The sequence below is a fragment of the Geospiza fortis genome, unplaced genomic scaffold (genome assembly GCF_000277835.1).
Source record: "Geospiza fortis unplaced genomic scaffold, GeoFor_1.0 scaffold276, whole genome shotgun sequence".
NCBI classification, from domain to species: domain Eukaryota; kingdom Metazoa; phylum Chordata; class Aves; order Passeriformes; family Thraupidae; genus Geospiza; species Geospiza fortis.
Window position 1 is genome coordinate 404673 of NW_005054527.1, and position 23296 is coordinate 427968.

The 23296-nt window shown below is 37.7% G+C and overlaps 2 protein-coding genes across 2 annotated transcripts in view; one reads left to right on the forward strand and one right to left on the reverse strand.

Moving 5' to 3' along the window:
* The first annotated feature begins 826 nt into the window (after positions 1-826).
* On the forward strand, positions 827-10723 carry MFSD8 (major facilitator superfamily domain containing 8). Its single transcript, XM_031063752.1, has 11 exons — positions 827-914; positions 1854-1897; positions 3215-3455; positions 3977-4090; positions 4689-4833; positions 5432-5490; positions 6075-6183; positions 7209-7343; positions 7717-7820; positions 7910-8169; positions 9287-10723. The coding sequence occupies exons 1-11, from the start codon at positions 884-886 to the stop codon at positions 9500-9502; spliced, it is 1458 nt and encodes a 485-aa protein (XP_030919612.1). The 5' UTR covers positions 827-883; the 3' UTR covers positions 9503-10723.
* A 552-nt stretch (positions 10724-11275) lies between these two features.
* The window catches only part of PLK4 (polo like kinase 4), a 12425-nt gene continuing 404 nt past the window's right edge, over positions 11276-23296 (reverse strand). The window contains exons 2-17 of the mRNA XM_031063750.1: positions 23234-23292; positions 23002-23097; positions 22472-22567; positions 22261-22375; positions 20334-21366; positions 18713-18813; positions 17091-17482; positions 16556-16660; positions 16076-16178; positions 15484-15633; positions 15032-15162; positions 14556-14647; positions 14191-14329; positions 13261-13401; positions 12277-12383; positions 11276-11887 (exon numbers count right to left, since the gene is read on the reverse strand). Of these exons, the coding sequence (XP_030919610.1) occupies positions 11788-11887; positions 12277-12383; positions 13261-13401; positions 14191-14329; positions 14556-14647; positions 15032-15162; positions 15484-15633; positions 16076-16178; positions 16556-16660; positions 17091-17482; positions 18713-18813; positions 20334-21366; positions 22261-22375; positions 22472-22567; positions 23002-23097; positions 23234-23292 (2960 nt within the window). The 3' untranslated portion in view covers positions 11276-11787. The remainder of the gene's footprint in view (positions 11888-12276; positions 12384-13260; positions 13402-14190; positions 14330-14555; positions 14648-15031; positions 15163-15483; positions 15634-16075; positions 16179-16555; positions 16661-17090; positions 17483-18712; positions 18814-20333; positions 21367-22260; positions 22376-22471; positions 22568-23001; positions 23098-23233; positions 23293-23296) is intronic.

Sequence of the window (23296 nt, forward strand, 5' to 3'; positions counted from 1 at the left end):
CCGGGCCCGGCTGTGGGAGCGGGCCGGGGGCTGCTTCCCTCTGAGGGAAAACACAAACGCACTGGCTTGGGAAGTTCCTAAAAAACGCCCAACGGGATTAATGTGCGGCTGAAGTCCGGGTGGTTAATAGCAGCCTTCATGTGGGGGCAGCTGTTCGGCGCTTGGGGTTTTTTTCCCCCCTTCTGACAGCAAAACAAGTGTCTTGAATTTAAAATCGCAGATTTTAAGTCTAGGTACGACTTGAGTAAACAGCGTTTGTAAACTCTGTTTAGGTATCTACATCTATAACCTGAGTCTGCATCATCTGAATAGACATTACTTTGTAACTTAGTTTGTAACTTCTAATTTTTTTCAGCCCTTGCAATCTACAGCAGTATCTTTTACACACAACTTTTACATTGTATGTTGTTATTTTCTCATCATAAAAACAGACTGGCTGTAGCTTTTAGTCAAATCAAGAGTTGTTCAGGTTTGTGGTTCTTTTGAGGTTACAGCTGTGAGGGGTTTAACACCCACTTTTTAAAGGTTTTATACTCCAAAGTGTCTATACAGAATTTGCAGAACTGAAGACCTGCCTAGATCAAGATCTCTCTGTGTGACATTTGGTGTGTGATAGCATTTCTGTTATATTGTTTGATTTGTGAATCTAGTATTTTTCCAGCAAAAAATAAATTCTTTATAGTCTTTGCTATGAAGCGGAAATCCACTCCTGCTTAACAAGTTACACAATTGCATTGAGGAGGTGAAAAATGTTTGCCGTGTGGGAGCAACTAGAAGAGGATCTGATAATGATTTCTTTCTCCCTCTTACTTTTTGTTTGAAAACCAGGGATGTTGTGGAATCACAGGAGCATTATAAGAGCAGGTGGCGATCCATCTGGATCATGTACCTGACAATGTTTCTCAGTAGTGTAGGTGAGTAAATACATGTGGAATTTGATGCTATTTGTTTAATTAATATACTTTGGTTTGAAAATGACAGGGCTTTGTAAATTCCAGCTAGAGAGCTTCTTTAATGCTACTGTTCTAACCTCAAAAGAGGTGCATTGTTTGATTCTTTAAAAGAGAATGTCTGAATCTTAGCAAGTCAAAGAGAAAGTTACATCTGATAAGTAATAAAACTGATTTTACACAAAGTGATGGATTATATAAGTCTGTGGCTTATGACTCCCTAATAGTTTGGTAGTGGCAAGGTAAGGGTATAGCTCAGAACCAAACAAAACAGAGGTTGCACTTTTATCACCCAGAGTGAAACTCCTAGGGAATGAAAACAGAAATAACATGGCATTCTTAAGAGGTAAGAACTTTATGGGAATGTATGCTGTCTATTTCAAAATATGTATCAAAACTTGTTTTCTCCTACTGGACTTTGCATCTCCATTGCAGGACAAATTGAAATTTTATTCCTAAATAACTCCCCCCAGAAACAAGAATTGATTTTTGACCTTTGATGATTTTCTGTGGGCCTAGAAATTATCTTGAATTTGATAGGATACTTCAGTAACTCTTTTTTTTTAGTATTATTAATTAAAATCTCTGTGACTAATGAATACAGATATGTCAGTATATCAAGAATTTTTTTTTTTTTTTACTTTGGGGGCCTTGTTTTCTTTCCATTGGGAGGACAACATAGGAGGTTTTTTGTTTAGTGTGTATGCACCTATAAAATGATCTTTTGAAGATAGTTCCTCCTGATAGGAAGAATTAGCACTCCTTAAAAGAAGCAGGAAATGCACAGGTTTATACTGTAATACATTTAGAGGCAGAAAAATGGACTTGTAATAACTGTTTCAGGAAAGAAAATTATTGATAAAAATGGCAAATAAAAGAACTTCATTTTTTACTGTGTTACAGGTTTCTCAATTGTAATTATGTCCGTGTGGCCGTATCTCCAAAAGGTTTGTAAATATGGGGTGTTTTTTAAAAGAATTAAGAATAGAAAACTCCTGCTCAGAAAGTAGATAATAGAAAACCTGACATTTTATTTAGGAAAAGAAAAAATAGAGGGAGGTGTGTGGCTTTAAGAGACTTTTATTCTTCCATCCACTTAGACAGCTTTTATTATTTCTTGCAAAATTGATAAAGGTACAATTGATAAAGGTACATCATAAGCCAGAAATGTTTGGTTTTCCAATATCATGATTTCCTGGAGAGCAAATCAATAGAAGTCTTGTTATTAAAGCATAGTAGACAAGGCTTGTCTGTGTTTTGAAAAAAAATAAAAATAGAAGAGAAAACTGAAGGTAGAAGTTGCTCTGTAGATGTCACATTTTTGCACATAGATCTTGGTATTCCTAACAGGGGATAGCCATTGTTCCTGTGATTTTGGCTTATATGGGATTTTCACCTCTTAGACCTTAAAAGCAGCACAAAAGTCCCTAAAACCTCAGTTTAATCTGTGCTAGGATTTTAGTGCCCCTGGAACTGTAGAAGGCAGTTTTCAAAAGCAAATTTGGGAGAGTATAACCTGGGCAGGGACCTAGAGGTGTCGCTGAAGGTGAGGCTGATGCTGAATTCTTGCAGAAAACAAGAAAATGCATTACCAGCTGTTGCTATAGGATATGAAACAACATGACGTGCACACAGTGTTGTTTTTAAGGTGAAAAAAGGGAAGTTTCTGTTGTTTTTAAGGTGAAAAAAGGAAAGTTTATTTTTTGATTTTAACATTTATAGATTTTTAAAAGTGACAGTGGAGTGGTGGGGGAAAGTGCCACCTCTCCAATGACACTGGACAAACTAACAGTTTATCAAATTTCTTTTCTTCTATAAAAGAATGCAAAACAATAAGTTATTTACAAAAAGTTTGTGAGAAAGTTCGTTACAAGAATGTAAACATCAGAAGGTTTAGAAAATCTTAAAAAATCAGAGTGACAACCAGCCCTGTAAATCAGGACAGATTCAGGCATGTGCAGATACAGTGGAAGTGACTCCTTGCTCCTGGCATGGAAGGTGCCTGCTGTGCTGCTCAAGTTCTAGCCCAGAACATCAAAATCTCCTGGAGTTTGCTGCAAGTGAGCCATTCCAGGCTTGGAAGCAAAGAGGGTTTTATTGGTTGGGTGCATTGCTGGAGAGAGTGAGGCAAGGTTTATTACCCCAGAGGAAGCATGACAGTGCAGAGTCCTTGTTGTCCCAGGTACTGATTCTCAAAGGGTGTTGCTGGTAATGTCAAACACTGCAGTGCTTTCCCCACAGATCTGACTCATGTGTTCCTGCAGATTGATCCAACAGCAGATGCCAGTTTCCTGGGCTGGATTATAGCTTCATACAGCATTGGCCAAATGGTTGCTTCTCCCCTCTTTGGCCTCTGGTCCAACCACAGGCCCAGGAGAGAGCCTCTGGTCATTTCCACTGCTATTTCAGTCGCTGCTAATTGTCTCTATGCCTACGTCCACGTGCCCCATGCCCACAACAAGTACTACATGCTGACTGCCCGTGCTCTCGTGGGGTTTGGAGCAGGTAAACACTGCAGGATTTACATTTCTGGAAATTGTTACATTCTGTGTCTCGTGTAAGATGGTTAATGTTATGTTTTAATGTATTATTATTGTTATGTTTTAATACCAGAATTACCATTATGTGAATGAGAACTTAATATTTAACAAAGCAAAGGGTTGGCCTGTAGTGGTTTGTAACAAAATTGTGTAATTGTGCTGTTGTGTAAAAATACTGGAGGGAGTGCTGGCTTTTATTACCTTGCAAAATCAGAAACCAGCCCCTAAAATAAATGTCACTCAACATTTAACAATATGAACTTGATACTTATATGAACACTTGCTTGGTTTTGGTTTTTTGAAGGCAATGGGGCTGTAGTTCAATCGTATAATGTGGGTGCCACTTCTCTGATGGAAAGAACGAGTGCCATGGCCAGTACCGGTGCCTGCCAAGCAAACCAACCCCTAAAATGAATGTCACTCAACAGTTTAACAATATGAACTTGATAGTTACATGAACACTTGCTTGGTTTTGGTTTTTTGAAGGCAATGTGGCTGTAGTTCGATCATATATTGCGGGTGCCACTTCTCTGATGGAAAGAACGAGTGCCATGGCCAACACCAGTGCCTGTCAAGCAGTTGGCTTCATATTAGGCCCAGGTAAAGCAAAATCTTCTTTCCTCACTTCTCTTACTAGGTTGAAATTGGGCATTGGAAGTAGGAATCCTCGGCAGCTGTATGCAGGGGATTTTAAGGCATAGTTTGTCAGTGATATCACAATTGAATAAATGGGGTCCACTAATCTGTACTTCTTTAAGCTAATATAAATGAAACATTCTTGTCCAATTGCTCTGCACCAATCTAAAATTTAAAACCCCCCCACTGCGTCTTTTCTCTCTAGTTTGCCCATAGCACAAGGGATAATCCAGTCCCAGGACCAATGTTTTCCATTAAAAGCAAGAGGAAAAAAAAATCATCTGTCTGCCAAGAAAATTAATTATTGGTACACTCAGAATTCAGTTCTATAAGTGTCATGATGCTGTTTATACTGTTTATTTTATGTAATCAAGTACTTTCCTGGCTAGCTGAGATCCCACTGGTATCCATTTTGTTTATTTAGAGTAGAATTCTCAAAATGTAAAAGGCTTGACAGGTATAATACTTAAATTTTACTTGGCAGTTAGAACAACTTTTCTTATGTGTTCTAATGTTTCCTTAATGATTCTCAAGATTTTCACAGTACATTGATGTTTTTAAGTTTTTCAGACATGTTTTACACTTATTGGAGAAGAAGGAGTAACGTGGAAATTCCTTTGTCTTCAGCTGAACATGTACACAACACCTGTGTTATTTGGAGCTCTCTTAGGAGTTATTAATATTATTCTCATCTTTGCCATATTCAGGTAATCAAGTAAAAAAAACCTTATAAATACCTTACCTTGTTTTTGTGGGTGACTTGGAGCAAATAATATGCTGCTCAGCAGGAGGAATAATAAACCTGCTAAAACTAGAAGTTGTTATTCATTTTTTAAGTGTTTCTACCTTCTTTAATACCTTTTTTTTTTCTGATGCTCATAAAGGCATCTTGGTGATGTTATGGTTACAATGTAAACTGATTTTAAAAGTTAAAGATATAAGACTATTAGGCTTGATATAGTTTAATGTTGGCAGTTGCTGCCCATGTATTTTCTCTAAGGAGAAATTAGGTTGCCTGTAGGGATCTCACTGTCTGTGTCTTTCCTTTAAGATTCTCAGGGGACATTTTTTTGCATTATCCCACTGGTGCAAATGCATATGGATATACAATATGCTCCCACTAGAATATTTCCTTTCTTGAACAGTGTTCACTGCAGTCAGGTGCCAGTTTTGTAGATGATGTTTAATGGAGCTGCAAATAATTATCCTATAGATGATACCATTTACATTTATTTTAATAGAAACTTGACTCAATAGTAGATCAAATAAATGTGTGTATTAATGAAAAAAGTTTTACATTTCTAGGGAGCATCGAGTGGATGACATGGGACGCCAGTACAAAAGTATCAATTCTGATGGAGAAGGTACCAGTGTTTCCTTGAAAACTTACTCTGTGATTTTAATTTTGAAGTACTCTCTTATTACATAGAAGTATTCTGAAGTCTGATGCACTGGGAAGCTGATGTGGAAAATAAGCTGCATCTCTCCCTAGCTGGTCCAGAAATGGCTTCATTTGTTGTGTTGTGCCCATAGTGCTGTCTGGTAGCAAAGAAGGAAAAAAATAAAAATTGTATGGATCCTTCCATATTTTCACCCTGAGAATCTTGCTATGTAATTTTGACCTTTGAAGAGAACTTTTTGGTTTCCATTGTTCAGATATTTCAAGAAGTTTGCTTATTTTGCTGTCACTCAAGATTCACTGGGAAAACAGACCATGTAACCAGTTTGGAAATCATTTTCTCTAATTGACAGTGGAATTGAAATTTGAACAACTCCATTTTGATATAAAAATTTTATAATTTGAGTGTCAAAGTATAACTGCCTAGCTGCCCACCAACTTACATGCTAAATACTTGGAAGACCTAAGGAATCATTGCTGTTTGTAATTTGTGATGGTACAAGAAAAAGCTCAGTGTGCAGTTCAGGTAATTCTTTTGTGTTGCTGCAGGAAGTGATGTTCTGGATCAGAGCACAGAAGGAAGCATTGACCACGTTGCTGTGGTAGCACTCAACGTTCTCTTCTTTGTCATCCTGTTTGTGTTTGCTGTCTTTGAAACGTAAGCTTGTCTATTTTCTCTGAAAATATTCAGACATGTAGAGTAATTAGAGTGGGGATACATGTAAAGGCTTTTCTGTTCCACTCATCTTCCTAAGTAGAAGTCCAAAACCACAGGCAATCAAGCTGATATGCACTGATAATGTATCAAAGGTCAGTGATAACTGAAGTAATGAATTAAAGGTCAGCAATAACTAAAGATATGTACAGAACAGTACATACCTTTACCATATCTACCATATTTGTGGTAGAGAAATCATTAATGTAAAAGCTTTTCAATGGAGGCAAACCCATATCCTCAATTTTTTAAGTACTGAAAAAAAAAATAGCTTCGCTTAGGCTACCTAAAATCTTCAGAGAAAACATGTGTTCAGTTGAGTACCTTATTCTTTATTTTTTGTTTTAGTTTTGTGTGATTTCTTAGTATGATTCTGATTATCTCCAAAAGCTTCAGTGCATCTTTTATTTCAGTAATGATTAAAACAATTGTATAGTAGAGTTAATACAGTTGTATTCTAAAATACACTGTTCTATATGACTGGGATTTTTTTAGCTTAAAGAGGTATGTTATTTACTCCCAAATTTTCTGTCTATAAGAAAAAAAGTAAAACATAACATCATTATCTCAGGCCTAAGTGTACTTCATTTTTTTAACTTAGGAAATTCGTTGAATATATATGATTTATTCTGCAAGTCTTTTGAGCTCTAATGTAGTTAAAGTTTATTTTACAATTTGGCTCTGTCATGAGTTGCATTATTTTTAGAAAACTGAGGTTTCAGAGACTGGTTGGTTGCTAAAATTTAAACATTATCAAAAGTTTATTATTTTTGTTCTCACAGAGTCTGATTTTTATTTTGTGTCTCTATTACACTGGCTTGGCTTTCTCTCCAGCATTGTTTCATGAACTATCAGAAATAGATTAATGATGCTTCAGAGTATATTTGGTGTATACCAGATACATGTGTGGACACTAATGTATGGAAGAAGCTTTTTATGATTACTGTATTTTTGTTCTGTCATTCCAGTATAGCTACTCCACTGACAATGGATATGTATTCCTGGACCAGGAAAGAAGCTGTTTTTTATAATGGAATAATCCTTAGTGTGATTGGCATTGAATCAGTTATTGTTTTCATGGTGGTTAAAACACTATCAAAAAAGTAAGTTTTGGGCATTTTGTTTCTTATGTTGGCTAAATGTGAAAAGCTTCATGGCTGGGCCAAATCTCTTACTCAAGTCTTTTACTGGTATTGAGTCTGGGTTTACTATGACAATGAAATACTTCCAGTTTTGGCACAGCCTTGATGTTGTGGTTGTTCTTTATTCTGTTAACATAACCCCCTCTTATTTGACTGTCTTTTACCCTTGAATCACAAGAAATGCTTGTTTTGAGTTACTGTGATTTTGTAAATTTTCTTGCCAGTGTTTTGGTCAGATATCATTTCTACAAACTAATGGGCTGTGTCATTAGCAGCTACCTAAATTTTACATTAATTAAATGATACATTTAACCACAATTTCATTGTTTGGTAGGACTGGTGAGCGTGCCATACTCCATGCAGGCTTACTGATTGTCTTGGTTGGATTCTTTATCTTACTGCCTTGGGGGAAGAAACTACCAAATATCCAGTGGCAAGGTATAGTTCAAGTCTTACCAGACTACCTTCTTTTGAAAGCCTTTCATTGCACTTTTGTTCTTAATGATCTGAATAACTTATTTTTACAGAAATAAAGAACAACTCCATTCCCAGAACAGCCCCCAGTGAAATGTTAGCACCTTTCTGGAGTTTGCCAGAGCTGCAGCTGCCATCCAACCACACAGCAGAACCTGTGGGCTGCCCTGTCACACAGTCCTGGTGCCTGAACACTCCCATGATCTACCTGGCCCAGTACATCAGCTCTGATGTGCTCATAGGCTTGGGCTATCCTGTTTGCAATGTCATGTCCTACACTTTATACTCAAAAGTCCTAGGACCAAAGCCTCAGGTAAGCACCATCCCTAAAAGGTTTATTTCATTTGCTGTGCACTCTCTTTATTAGAATAAGAGGTCTAGTTAAAGTTCCTTTTGTCATCAGCCAAATAATGAGCAGGGCAGAACTTTGCAGGGCAGAATAATAAGTGTTTTAAGCAGGGCAGAACTTTGCAGGAGCTCCAATCCTTTTCAAAATCCAAGGCAAGTCTCTATGGGGAATTAGAAAGCAAGGCTTGTGCTACTTATGCAAATCTTACAACGTGAAAATTTCATGACTGTTCTGGCAGAGTCCTTTTCCTAAATACCAATTATATATTTGGAATACCAGCATGGAATAATGTCTCTTACTAAGTTTATTATATAAAGGCTACAAATAGACTACTATAAACACTACTACTAGACCCCCGGTATGGGCATTTTTTAGTATGCACCTAACTCTAGAAAAAAGACATAAATGTAGTATTTTTAGAAGTTTTATTGTCAAACAAAGCATCTCTTAATTTAGCTTGCCCTCCACACTCACATGTCACATCTTTACCTTTGCTTTCTCAGAAATACTTAATACACTTGCTGTTTTCTATAAGAAAAGCAAAGGTTAAAAAGTAGAGCTATTTTTTGTGTGCTGATAAACTGGATTTTCTTTCCATTCTTTGGGTTTTCTGTGGTGTTGGGGAGGTGAAGAGGTCATTTGAGTGTACTTTTCACTCAAAACTGTTGTAGCTTGTCAGGTAAAGTGTGTATTTATGAGCATAGGAATGAGCAAGTTATGGTGAGCAAGTTATAGTGAAACACAATAGCAAACTTACATTATTGCTTAACAAAAAATTTTATTCCCCCTTTGCCCATTTTTCCTGTTATATTTTGGTGAAAGAGACTTAATGCTTTGAGCCAGAACCAGAACACTTTTTTTGTTAGAAAGCAGTAGAGTACCTATGAGTGGAGCCTTAGAATTAAAGCTTGAAGAGGCTGAGCAGTACTCTTGGAAACAAAATAATCAGTGTCTTAATGAGTTAAGAAAGATAAGTGGTTGTTTAAATACTTCTGCATTTTCTAGTTAAGCTAATGGGTTGGAATTAATGGCAAGCTAAATAATGCCAGTATCACTTACATAAGCTTTTGATCTGCTGTAGGGTGTCTACATGGGATGGCTGACTGCCTCTGGAAGTGGAGCACGGATCCTTGGGCCTGTTTTTGTGAGCCAAATCTACACTCACCTGGGGCCACGCTGGGCATTCAGCTTGATCTGTGGAGTAGTTGTAGTCTCTCTCTTACTCTTGGAGATAGTATACAAGAGACTAATTGCATTTTCTGTCAGATATGGGAGGATGCAGGAAGAGAATTGTTAAATATGTATTTTAAAAAAACCCAAACAGTAAAACCAAGCAGAAGTAGTACTTAGTTTATTACTGCTTTTGAATGAGGACTACTTAACCACTGACCTTGTTGGCTGTGTGCTAACAACTGTACACCTGTACTTACACATTGACAGAACATTTAACTTGGTCATACCCCAATACTGGTTACCCCTGCTGCAGCTGGATTCTGTGTCCTGCTTTTCTGGCAGCAGAGGAAGGAATGTGACGGGTCAGAGCAATACCATGGCACATTTGAAGTGTGTACAGTTTATGTGATGTACATGTGCACTGAGTGCAGCTGTGAAGGTCACAGGTTATGTGCATCCTTTCCAGAAAGAAGTAAATGAAATATTATCTTGATTCTGTGAATCAGGATTAGTAACTCTTTTGTAACTACAAGATTAGTTGAGCTGCATGCACTTTGTATGGAGATGCCACTACTTGAGCAAACCTTCTGATGTTGATTTTGTTGGCTTGTATGCACTGGTTAATACAGACCACCTGGTTCTGGAACCTGTTACATCTCCTCCAGGATTCCAAATGACAGGTGACAGAAACATAGAGTAAGGGAGGTGCCCTCCATACAGGTACTTGATGTGGGATTTGGGTCTTGAAGTTGACCAAGAGCCATTAAAAATCAGTTTCAGCAGCTGTTACTTGAACTACAGTGAACCAAATGTGCAATTTTTCCTCTACTATTTTGCTGAATGCCTTTTTGTAGCAAGAAGGATAACCTGCAGCATTGAAAAATGCACAGCTTTTCTTAACTACAAGAAAAAAAGTCTAAGCACAATAGTTTACACTTTTGTGCTTGGTGAGAATGAATGCACTGTGCTGAGCAGTGGTGGTTAATTAAGTGGAAGGAGAAAACTGGCTCCTAGGTGTTCACTATTATCTGCAGACTTCTATTTCTTCTGATTTAGGGTACAACAAACAGGAATTTATACTGTTTTTGTCATTCAGGCTTTATTTTAAAAAGTGAGACTCTAATTTTCCTTCATAACGGGGCCTAAGCTCATCTGTACGGGTTTGTTTAGCTCTTTTAATGCTACTGGGGAAAAAAACCTCTGGAGTAACTCCAGTATGAGAGTTGTGGCTGCTGTCTAATGTCTCTACTATTTGGATTTAATAAATGTAATTATTATTCCTATGTACTCAATTGTTCAAACACTAGAAAACTACTGAATTAAAAGATGATTTTTTCAATACTAACTGATGGGGATACAGAAGTTTTATTCTTATGGGCTTTACTGCTACAGAATCACAAAATGTTGTGAAGAAGGACTTCACTTTTATAAGCTAATTCATAGTAAGTGCTACTTGTATATTGGTCTTGATGTTCCTAGTGCTAAATTCTTTATTTGCAAGCTATTTCCTTGATTTGGACACGACAAAGCAACCAAAGTTCTGTCTTTTAAACAGCACCTGAACAAGGAGAACTGGCTGGAATCAGTTCAGCTGAGCTGTGCTTGCACACAGCCAGCAGCAGCTCCTCTGAAACTCTTCATCCTCCCCCCTTCCAACATAATTTTGGATTTAAGATCTTTTCCTGCCTGATAAGGAAGTCATAGAGTATTTAAGTACAGATACAAGCACCATCAGGAGTGTTAGCACACTTGAAGCCAAATGCTTGGGAGAAAAGCTACTGTTAATGCTCCTTCAGTTGCTGTAAGTATTACTCAATGTGTAAAACAAGGTAAAACCACCTCAAGTTATTAACTCTTCTCCTTTAACCATTACTTGACCATGAAACAAATAAATAGATCCAGGCAATTACCACTGCATTTATTTTTTTTTGTATAACATGCTTGTGCAGGGAAGTTTTAAGCTGCTGCTACAAAAAATAAAAACAGACTTATAAAACATATACATATTTACATATATTACTTGTAAGACATAAAAATATAAGTTATTTACAAATACAAATACTTGAACAGCACAGATGCATTTTCCTTGATTGTTGGCACTGAGTAAGCAGTGGAGTAAGAAAAAAAATACAACAGATTCAGATTATTTCCAAAGACTTAACACAGTCAAGAACTAAGATTCTCAAAGCTTGGCTTGAGTGAGTTTATCCATCACTTTAATGAAAAATATGTTTTGTATGAGACTTCACACACAATTTGCTACACATAAAGAGAGTAACCCTCCCCTTCCTAGCTTTTTACCAGATTTTGGAAGAATCTCTGCATAAGCTGAGTAAGATCATCACTTTACTGGGAAGTCAGTGAGTGAGTTTATTAAGCTCTTGTGCCATGACACCCGGTTTCCTTGAATCAGTGAGGACCAGCTGGATTGGTAAACATTACAAGAATAGAAGACAGACAGTGCAGCTTCTCTTTGATGTATTCTGGCAACTTATCATCTTCTCCATACCTAGAGTGGCAAAGCAGCATAGAAAAATTGAGATGCTTAAACAATTTATTTCATGACAATATAGTTATTTCAAAACACTACTTTCCTCAAGCTCCCTGTTTTTAATACTACACATGAATAGTGGCTGTACTGGGAATGCAAGTAGATGCATTCCCAGCTTGTTTCAGTCATTTGTTATCCAGATAACAAATGAATATTTATTTGTTATCAGTTGGCTATGGGTGCTTCTCTTTATTTAAGAAGCTTACATAAGCTACCCAACTGTGAAGTGATGGCAGTGCTAAGGTTTAAAATTTACAAACAGAGTCAGGAGCAGCTGTGAAGTTCCCTGATGTACAGCAGCCTTGTACTGAGTTAGCTGGATGTTTTTATGGCAGGAACAGACTCACCTGGTTGTCTGGCCCTCTGGAGAAGTGTAAGTGATGGAAGAGACACCTGCTTGGGCTACCAGCTGGGATCCATCATTGAACTGAACCCATACTGCTCCACTGGTCAGCTGATGAGAGAAGTTACATTGTGGTTTGAGTATACAAAATTACAAACCTGTAACTCTTCTAATAATGGAAACTGAAAGCTTTTCAAAATTGCTGAAGGGACTTAGGTATTTTGTCAGTTTTTTAAAGATAAAGATTGCATGGATATTACTTTGGAGGAAGTAGTCTCATGCTGACTTCCTCAGGTTTCAGATGCTTGGCTTTAGATATCCTTGTCAATACCAGATAAATGAAGAATTACCTTTAGCTTAACCACTCCTAAAGAAATCTTATGAAGGGCCAAACACTAAAAAGAGGTCCATTTGTGAAGTTCACAGCTATACACAATTTAAACTTTATATATAATCAAGAGAATTTTTCGGTTAGGAGAGGAAGCTTACTTTATCTGGATAGCCAAGAAAAATGTTTTAAACCTAAAGCTTATCCAACAGAAAAGCAGAGGGAAGATGGCTTTGCAAGGAAACAGCTTTTCCTGCTCTAGAGGAAAATACATTTCTCTTGTACAGATCTGGTCTGTAGCTATTAAAAACTCTGTCATGACACCTTTGTATCTATATTAGTAAACAGAGAGGTTAAACAGTTTCAGTTTTTTACTAGAGTCAAATTTAAAAGACAAAGGACACTGAAACAGGCAGTAATAGCCACAGGAAAACTGTGGTAACTGAGATACTGAATTATTATTTTGATTTCCTCTACTTATGCAGTCCACCATGGTTTTGATCTAAGACACTTATTTAAAAGTATCTTTCTGCATACAAATTTTAGACTTAAGCTGTAGTGCACAACTGAATGATTCCTCACAAATCAAGTTTCAATAAAAATAGGTATCTCAAACTAGTAGGAAAAAGAACAGACATGCCTCCTTTATTAATTTCTCACCTGAGAAGCCCAACCAACATTTTTCACAAAAACAGATTTGACAAGTTGAGCTGAGTTTGGGCTGCATTCCATTGGATGAACAGAGGAGCAGGTCTTTTCCACAGTGTTAGTCAGAAATGTAGGTTTTTCACAGGGCACCACCTAAAACCCAGAGATGCACAGAATTAACAGCCTTGGTATTAATCCTCTTGATGAGCTGCAGTCGTCAGTTGCCACCTGTTCATGTATACAGACAGATGTAGCCTCCATGCTTCATTTCACAGCATTACAGTGGAAAAACCCCACAGGGACACAACTTTTTGTATTCAGTTCACTTCAGTCAGGTGGAAATGTACAGGATTCTGTACTAGGGACATGAACTACACAATCAAATACATGCAGATCCTACAAATGTAGATTGATGTATATTCAAGGAAGCTCACAATACAAACTCAGTGTGCCAAGACCCCAGTATAATTCAGTCAGCTGAGGAAGTTTTATCAGGAACCAAAGCTTGGTGGGCCTTTTAAACAAACCAGATGAAATTGCTCACAAAGCCTTATTGGCTACACATCTATTCTCACTTACCCTTTTCTTATATACACACTAACACTTGATTATTTCAGAACAACAACAAGTGCCAATACCTTTTGTGACACCATTTGTTATACAACACTGAGGGCACATCAGAGCTTTCAAACTAAAGACTGTGCTGTCTAACACAAGTAAGCAATTTTCAAACTCTGTTCCCAGCAGGCATTTGTGGTAAAGTTTTGGAGTGTTCTGATTTTTCAGATGCTCTTAAATCCAGGTATCAAAATCCACATATTCTAGTCAGTATGCTCACAAATGGCTAATAAAAGCCTATGGCCATACAAATGTAATTCCATTAATTCAAGTAAAACAGCAACATGGGAGACTGGTCTCCATGGTACATCCTTCTGTACTTACAGGAGCATAGTTTGGAGCCTGAACTGGAGTAGAACTGGCAGCTTGATTTCTATCCAAAGCCACAACTTCTTTTGAATAGTTTGTCTTGTCCAACAGTGGAGGTGCTACAGCCAGTGGTGATTCAGTATTACCAGGTTTTCTGGGAAAATAATGAGAAAAACAGGGAAAAGGTCTGTCCAAAAGGGATTAAAGAAACAAATGAGGAAACAGCTCTTCTTTCATTTTACTATGGACTGTCCAAAGCACCTGATGGCAGGAGTCTTCTACAGAACTGTTTTTCAGTTCAAATACATAAGTATGCAATAAATATTCAATAAATACATAAATATTCAAACACATCAGTATTTTGAACTGAAAGATATTACCTTCCAACAATTATTGGAAAAAATGGAGCACTTCCACTCCTTTTCTCTTCTTCCAAAACAGCACATTCCAATGCAAGGCATATACGATGTCCCTGAAATGAGGAGTTTAATAAAGTTTTAAATTGAGACTTGTATAACTATTTCCTACACATTTAGTGTGGCAAGTGAGGCCACCTAAGGAAATTTCAACAGTACTGAATTTTTCAAGTTGTATAAAGCAGCTTCATTTGTAGTGTTTAATCCTTTTACCAGACAGACAAACCTACTTTACACACTAGTAAGAATTTCCCCTCAGTCTTGCTTGTGAGGGATTGTAACCATTACCTCTACTCTGATATTTGCTCTTCCAGAAACATCACCCTCCTTCCTCAATAGTGTAATGAAAAACATGGAGAGCAACACAGGAAGCACATTTGTGAAAGGGAAGGTGAATTTTCAGGAAGTTGCTTGGAAAAGGTCTATGTAGAACACCTTACCTCATTTGCATGATCCATATAAGCCTGGATTTCCTTCTTCAACCCTGCTTCACTTTCTCCTTTCAAAGTGAAGGATTTCCCTGACTTTTCAATCACACGAGTTATACCAGCTGTCTTATGGATCTTTGCTCCTGCAAGAAAATGTGAACACTTTCAGTGTGAGCTGTATAAAATAACAGTTCAACCATGGAAAGAAGAGCTTATGAATAAAACCAAAATATAATTCAAATTACACTTTTGTAACATGTACTTCCTGAAAAAATATCAGTAAGGAATTAAAGAATCAATTCAATCTACAAGTGCTAAAATAAAGGCAGGGTGTCCAAAAACCTTCTTATAGTGCACTATTTTCTTCAAACTGGAGTGGTGGTTGTTTAGTGTTAGGTAATATTTTAGTGCAGCCCTAAAATCATGATTTAGCTATTTGCATAACTGCAAAAATGAATACATACCATCATAAAAACAAACTTCAACATCTGCAGGGGGTGAATTTTCCATCAACATGCACTTGGCATATCTTGTATAAAATGTCACTTTGGGGGTTTTTGTTCTCACCAACTGCACAAACTTAGCTGCATACTGGTATTTTTTCCAGTACTTTTCTAAAAAAGAAAATTTAGAATTTAGCAGATTAAACACTCGTGCACCAGCTTGAAGAGAAGTCATTTAAATTATATATTTGATAGCTGAAAGTTGTGAGCAGTATTTAAGTACTTGACAGGCATGTTTAGAGAAACTGACTTATTTCCACCAACAGCTCCCGGTATGAATGAGGAAAAGATTACAAGAGTTTTAATTTTAGTACACTACATTGTAAAGGGGAGACTCCTTAAAGCTTCCATTTAAAAGGAATCAAAACCTGTGGGTTACACTTCCTTGTGAAGTTTCAAAACATTTTCCAGTTAAACTGTAGTTTGAATCTAATTCTGAAAGGAGTTTTACTTCAGAGTTATCTGAAAAGTAATAGATAAAAGCTATAAAGTCACAAGATTCACTTAAAATATCACATTAATCATGATAATTTTTAAGTAAATTTCAGGTTACCTGGCAAGTTGTCAAAATTATATGTGCAGATGCCTTCAGGAGGAGGAGGAGGTCTGTCATCAAGAAGGAAACCTCTTCCTTCTTTTGGATGATAAACTGCAATCTACAAAAAGGGAACAAAAATTGTGTGTAGTTGCAACTTATTACAGCACTGTGCACTTTTAACAGGTATGGAAATAATTCACATTTTAATGAATTACTATGATTCACCATGAAAGCTTTATTCCTCTAAGTAATTATTTAACAGCAGCACTTCTTCACCAATAATTCACCTATTCCAAAAGTCAAGTCCAATTTTTTCTCTGAAATAATTGCTTGCTCCCTATATTTATATGGCTTTATTATGGAGGGGTAGAGTTTACAGCTGTGCATATATAAACAGTGGATTTCAAAAGAAATAATCACTTAAAAAGAAAAAACCAGCTCTGAATGAATTCCAAGCACTTCAGAAAACAGTGAAGAAATCCAAAATGTACTCACCACATTTCCATCACAAGATATTCTGAGAACTTCTTTCACAAGTTCCTGCGAGCGGTGTTCTTTCAGAAACTCCATACACACTTCCCCAGTATCTAGAATGCTCACCTAAAATATATTAAACATGAATTTATTTTCTGCAAAAGGTAAGATACCACTTTTTTTCCCCACTAATGCTTTAATAAATGCTCTTCTTTTTCCTTAAATGCACTTCAAACAGATAAATGCTTCTTACAGTAACTTTTGTTATTAGTGCTACTTTTTTAAAAGCAGAGCACTTCAAGATGACTGAAGGGTATCAGCCTGGTAACTGAGGCTGAGGCTTCTTAAAAGCAAACATAGACAGCTCTGCTCTATTATGCTTTAAGTATTCTCTATACAAAAGATAAGATGCATCTTACTACTGTGATTTTAAATTAAATTATTCTAGATTCAGTTTCCTAAAAACATCTATTTCTATTTTACCAAGTGATTTTTAAGAGGCAGTCACACCATATTAAGCACTTCAATCATTCCCATTTTCACAACTGATACTCACCACTGCATTTTTGGTTTTCTGCCTGATGGGTTTCAGCCTGTGAGCAGTGAGAGGTGACACAACACTTCTCAGTGTAGGTTTCTGGTGTGCTGATGGTTCTTGGCCACAAGTTTGGTCTTGCTCTGGAGCTGACCAAAGGCCACATGTCACTCTGGAGTTCAGCCAGAGGCCAGGCTGAATTTTCTCATTTTTGCAGACAACTCCAGGGATGCATTGCTTTGGGTTTCTCTGGTTTAAAGAATGTGGACAGTCCCCAGCTGCTCCATGATTCCTTATGTCTTTCAAGGTGTTCCATGCATTCCTTGGTGCATCCTGCTGCACATCCAGGTGGTACCGAAAGCCTCCCTGTGCGCTGCTTTTGCCACTCAGGTCTGCAGGTGGTCCCAGAGCATCTGAAAACACCACAAAGGCACATTGCAGATTCAAAGAGTCAGAGCCAGAAGGAAAAAATTCTAATAGGGCTTTAAAAGCTTTTCAAGGGATTGTCTTAAAGGCTTATTTAAGGGAAGAATGGGATTTCTTTAATTCTCAGTCCAAATCATCAGGCCTTTTAGTACCATCAATACCAATGCTAGCAAAATTCCAGTGCTACTTTAAGCTGTTCCTACATTTCAGTTATGATGGTCTTCAGTTTTTATACATCAAGTAGTTTTTAAGAATAATTTATAAACAAAATACTAGGACTTCAAACAGATTCTTATACAAGAATTAGTTTAATTTGTTGAAAAACAGCTTATTTACCATTCAGATAACCACTAGTAGCAAATTTCCTAAGTTCCAGTTGATCTAACTAGTGTTTTACCATCTCCCAGAGGTTTTAGTACTCAAAATGTTAAATGCATACTATAAAACCCTTGTTTTATTTTCCAAATTCTTGTATTTATTTCTTTTAAACATCTGGTTTTACATTTAACCTTCCTATAACTCCTTCCCTAGTTTTGATATTTAAGTCCTTGATCAACTTTCACCTCACCCACATCACTATTGTGCTCCTTCTGTTGTGTGGCTGAACAGTTGAGAAGGGACCAAAAATTAAATAGGATTATTCAGACCATATGTTCTCTGATTCCAAATCCCTGTAGACAGGAAGGGAAGGAGTCCAGTAATATCAATCCAAAAAAGGCCAGAATGGATTTATGGTTTATTCTTATGATTAAATTACTTTATTTGCAAATGATGTAATATGATGCACAACAAAGAACACCCCCTTCCCTTCTGTGTCTTTGTCCTTTCTCCACCCATCCTTCTGCAGCCTTATTATCTTTCTCATTCATTGAGGTCCCATCTTCTCTTATTTAATTGTAATTGCACAACTAAATTAACAGGGCTTTCAAGTCACCTGCTAATATTTTGTCATATATTTACTCTGACATATTTACACAACTGAGTAATTATGTCAGGGTCTAAAATTCTGATTTCTTCTTTGGTGGTTTTTTTTTGTTTGTTTGTTTTTGTTTGGTTTTTTTTTGCTAAAATTGTAGTAGAAAACAACAAGCTTGTTTTAGGAAACTATATATTCGAATTCAATGTACAAAGAAATAAAAGAAGAATAGAAAATCCCACTGAAACTAATACAAGTCTCTAACTTGACTGCAAAAATACAGAAGTGATGAGTAACACACCATTTGTTTGCATGCTTCCAAGCCACTGCTGCATTGTCTCAGCCTGGGACTTCTGCTCTAACAAACCAACCTGGGGCTTCACTGGGCACAGATAATTTGGGCTACAAAATAAAAGTTACACACATTATCAAGTTTGCATCAAAGACACTCGCACAACAAAAGTTAAAATGCTACAGCTGCAGAAATCACAACACTTAGAACATTTAGGAAATGCAGGTGGCATTTTGTAGCTCTAGGCAGCATAGAAAGTGCTGCTTTTTATTTTATTTTCAAATAAAATAGTTTCCAAATGGAATGAAAAGTGATGATAATGCTGCCAGCAGTAGCTGTTCTTACATCTACCTCTTAATTCACAGCCTTGGAGAAGACCCAGTGATGACATGACACCCTTGAGCCCCATGTGTCTCACTCAGCATAACAAACATGCAGCTCAAAGATGCCAATCTTACCGCCCAAAATAATTTGAATTTGTATAAAATACAGCCAAACCCAGAAATTATAATGATTTTTTACCAGTTTTTTAGATGATCACATATATGTAGCCACAGGTGATAGAATCCACGTGGTGAAGGATAAAGAATACACACAAAACCAGTTACTGCAGAGTCACTGATCTGTTGTAAATTCACACTAAGCTCCTGTGAGGTTTTTTTTATCTCCACAGCCTGAACCTGTCTGCACTTTCTTGTAGTGATGATGACGACTTCACCATTGGCAAGGGCTCATTTATCACCAAAACCACCCCAAAACCACAGAATATAAACCATCTAATTCAAGTCTTAGGACTTGCATTTAAGATTGATGTGCAAGCTAAGTTCAGGTGTAAGAAGCTTTCCTATAATCAATTATTATTAAAAAAAAAAGTTGTAACCATTAAGTTAATCCCCACACTCACATTCATATCCTCTCATGTTTACATTCAGCATGGCTTTGTGAAGTCATGGGGAACAAAAGTAAGCATTACAGTAACATTTGTATAAACTTTTGATTTTCAAACATTTCTCATACTTTCTTTCTCATAGAAAGAGTGCACATGCCCGCTGAACTTTGCTTATGTCATACACCTGAGAATAGTCAAGAAAAACTTCTTACTCCATTTACTTTTTTTACAGTTTCTTGTTTGTCTTTTCCTTCAACTGATTTGCAAAGAGAAAACATAGGAAATTATGCCAGTTCTTAATGTGGAGAGAAATGCAGGAACTAAGATATGGAAGACCTTATATTAAAACAGAAAATTATTCTTTTGATATTCTGCTCATAGAAAGTCTATAGAAAAGGAGCCAGGATTTTCCCAAAGAAGTTACAAATAAGTACAGGACTCAATTTCAGATAATTATCTATGATCTATGACACTTTTCTTCTGGTACACATCTCTATAATCTATTGCCTAATCTTTACTAAATTTGTGTTTTATCCTCTCCAAGCATAAATAAAAATCACCTCAAGAGATGAGCAAGTAAAAATGTTGATAATTGCACTTTGAATGCCTTCTCCCCTCATCTGTCTCTTCTACAAAGAACAAACAGAAAGGCTCTCTACTACAATTACTGTAGGGAAAGAAATCATCAACTTGTTGCAAGTGGAAAGAAGACAATAAAGGAATAAAAAAACTGATTCTTACTGTGGTTGATCTTTTACAGGTGGAGATATCTGCTCTTCAAAAGAACCAGAAGTACTAGAAGTCTTCTCCTTAAATATTTCTCCTATATCAGTATAGCTGTTGGCAGGTGAAAAGTATTCTGTGTTTTCCCTTGTTCCTATTTTAGGCTTGGAAAGCACTTCCAAGGAGTGACATCGATCCATGATGTTGGATATGCCCTGAGTGTGGCTGTGGGATGTGCCAGACCTGTCTGAGGAGTGCGCTCTTCGGAGGTAGCGGGAATGCGGCCTCTCCTCAGCAGGCTGCGTGGTTCTTCCCCTGCCACTTACTCCAGTTTCCTTTCCCTGAATTCCCCACTGTTGGAAAGAACCACTTGCATCTCCTGATGAATTATTACTGGAATTCTTGTTTGTAGGAAAAAAAGTAATTTTATTTGGGAGCGGCTGTCCAACTAACAGCTTCTTCTTTTCCTTCAAGCTACCACTGGTACTGATGCTGGAAGAGCCCATGAAGGTCGTAGAGATGGTGGCATTCCCACTGTCCATGGAATCTTCTGAAGTTCCCAGATCTCTGCTCCGTGCAGAGCCACCCCTGGCCATAAAAGGATGATCCAAGACGGAGGAAAGGCTCAAGCGATCGGCGGGGTTTTTGCGCAGTAGCCTGTGAATGAGGTCCTGTGCCTCTCTGGACAAGAAGGCTGGCATCTCATAATCTGCCAGCACCACTTTGTTCAGCGTGTTCCTCACCGTGTCCGTGTCAAAAGGCGGCTTGCCAATGAGCAGGGTGTAAAACATGCAGCCCAGAGACCACACATCCGACTCCAGCCCGTGCGGGCTCCTCGTGGCGATCTCCGGGGAGATGTAATTGGGAGTTCCACACATGGTGTAATGCTTCTCGTGAGGCATCTTCAGCTGAGTGGCCAAGCCAAAATCAGCAATCTTGACGTTCATGTTGCTGGTGAGTAAGATATTGGAGAGGGTGAGGTCCCGGTGCAGTATTCCGTGGGAATGGAGGTACAGCATACCCGTGATAATCTGGTGCAGGAAGTGCCGCGCTGTCAAAACAAAACCACACGTTGCACTCTTACATTTGAAATCCTAGCTCTGAAGATGAAACTCAACTTTAAGCCTGCTATTTATCTTGCTTCTATTTTTTCTTACAAAGCTGTTTAGGTGTCAGACTAGTGAAACTGGAATTACCTTTCTGCTTTAAGCAAAATGGCACAACGTTGTTCTTTATGTAATACAAGAACATTTCTCATCACTTCTGGAAACAGATACAAGTTAAACTAATGATGCCTTTATAGCAATACCCCATTAATCCAGTCTTGTGGCCTGGGTCCCAAAAAATCCCTATCTATAGCAGAATCATAGAATTAAACTGGAAACTGATAGAGAAGAAAGTAAGCTGGAAGAACTGAGCGAGAGTTGAGCAGTCAGGGGAGTCTGGAAGAAGTAAAGGCAGAAGCTGCCAGTTTTCCTGTTCTCCTTCTTTCCTCTTCCAGTCTTAACCTACATTTCAACAGAATTTTAAGTACAAAGATAAGCTGTACTTTCTCTCTATCTCTGCCTTCTAAAATCACCATGTTTTTATACTCCATATAGCACAAAAAGAAACAAATGTTCTGTTCTTCTTCTTTCCTCTTCCCAGTCTTAACCTACATTTCAACACAATTTTAAGTACAAAGGTAAGCTCTACTTTCTGTCTGCCTTCTCAGATCACCATCTTTTTATACTCCAAACAGCACAAACAGAAACAAATGTATATAGAAATGCAAGTGAATACATGCACAATAATAATCAATCTTTAGATTATCACTTAGCACGAGATTTTAAGGTATAGAAACTTTGATGGTAGGTTTAAACACACTTCCTCTACAATTTAATATTTATTAACATTAATAATTAGTAATGCAGAGGGCTCCACAGACCAAAAACAAAAATCTCACCTTCATCTTCTGAAAAGGGTTTCTTTCTGTTCTTTATGTATCTGCTCATTTCGCCATTGTGACATATCTCAAGTATCAAGTACACATAGTTGCTATCTTCAAAATAGTTATAAAGCTGGAAAAAAAAAACAAAGAAAAAATGAAATTCCATTTTGTAGACCCTGCATCAAGTCACATATACAGCCCTCTCCACAAACCCCAAGGTTCTTACCTCGAGTATAGATGGATGCTTTAGCTGACAATGTATTTTCACCTCATTCTGAACCCTCTGGACCATTCCAACTTTGTGCATGGCTTTTTTGTCTATCTGTAAGTGGATCACAGCATAACTTAAGATGTTCGGTGCCTGTTCGCCTGACAATTTTTAAATATAAAGTTTTCACATAGTTTAATTTAATGTACTCTCTTAATGAACAAGTATTAGAGATAATTGGAGGAACACCACAACTGAAAGCAGCCAAGCATTAACATGATCAACACTAACATTTATTAATACTTCTCCTGAAATACTTAAGCAGAGAAACCTAAATCTCATTTTGCTACACAGATAGGCTAAATATAGTCAACACTAAAAAGCATTTCTATTAGTTACTAAGTCTTTTTGGTTATGGTGCATCTTTCAGGATCGAGCTGCGATCTTAACGTCCGTTATTTACAAACACTCAACCCAAACATCAGTGCCCAACTGCATAACCCATTCGGTCTCTAAGGAGACGGATACTTCCTGGCCGCCTGCCTTACCATTTTGATGGCCACTTCCAGGCCGGTTTTCAGGGACACTGCTCTGTAGACCCCCGCGAAGGAGCCCTTCCCCAGGAGGTTCCCCACCTTGAAATCCTGCAAGACCAACAAACCGCGCTCGTTACCCTGGGCCTTTGTCACTCAAGCTTCGCAGCGCCCCTCCCGACGCGGACCCTCCGGGGAGTCCCCGCACCCCCGAGATGCGGGCAAACCCGGGGCGAACCGGGGCTACCTGCAGGCAGCTCTCCGTGGCGCGGCGGCGGCGGGGCCCGCCCGGCCCGCACAGCCACCCCCG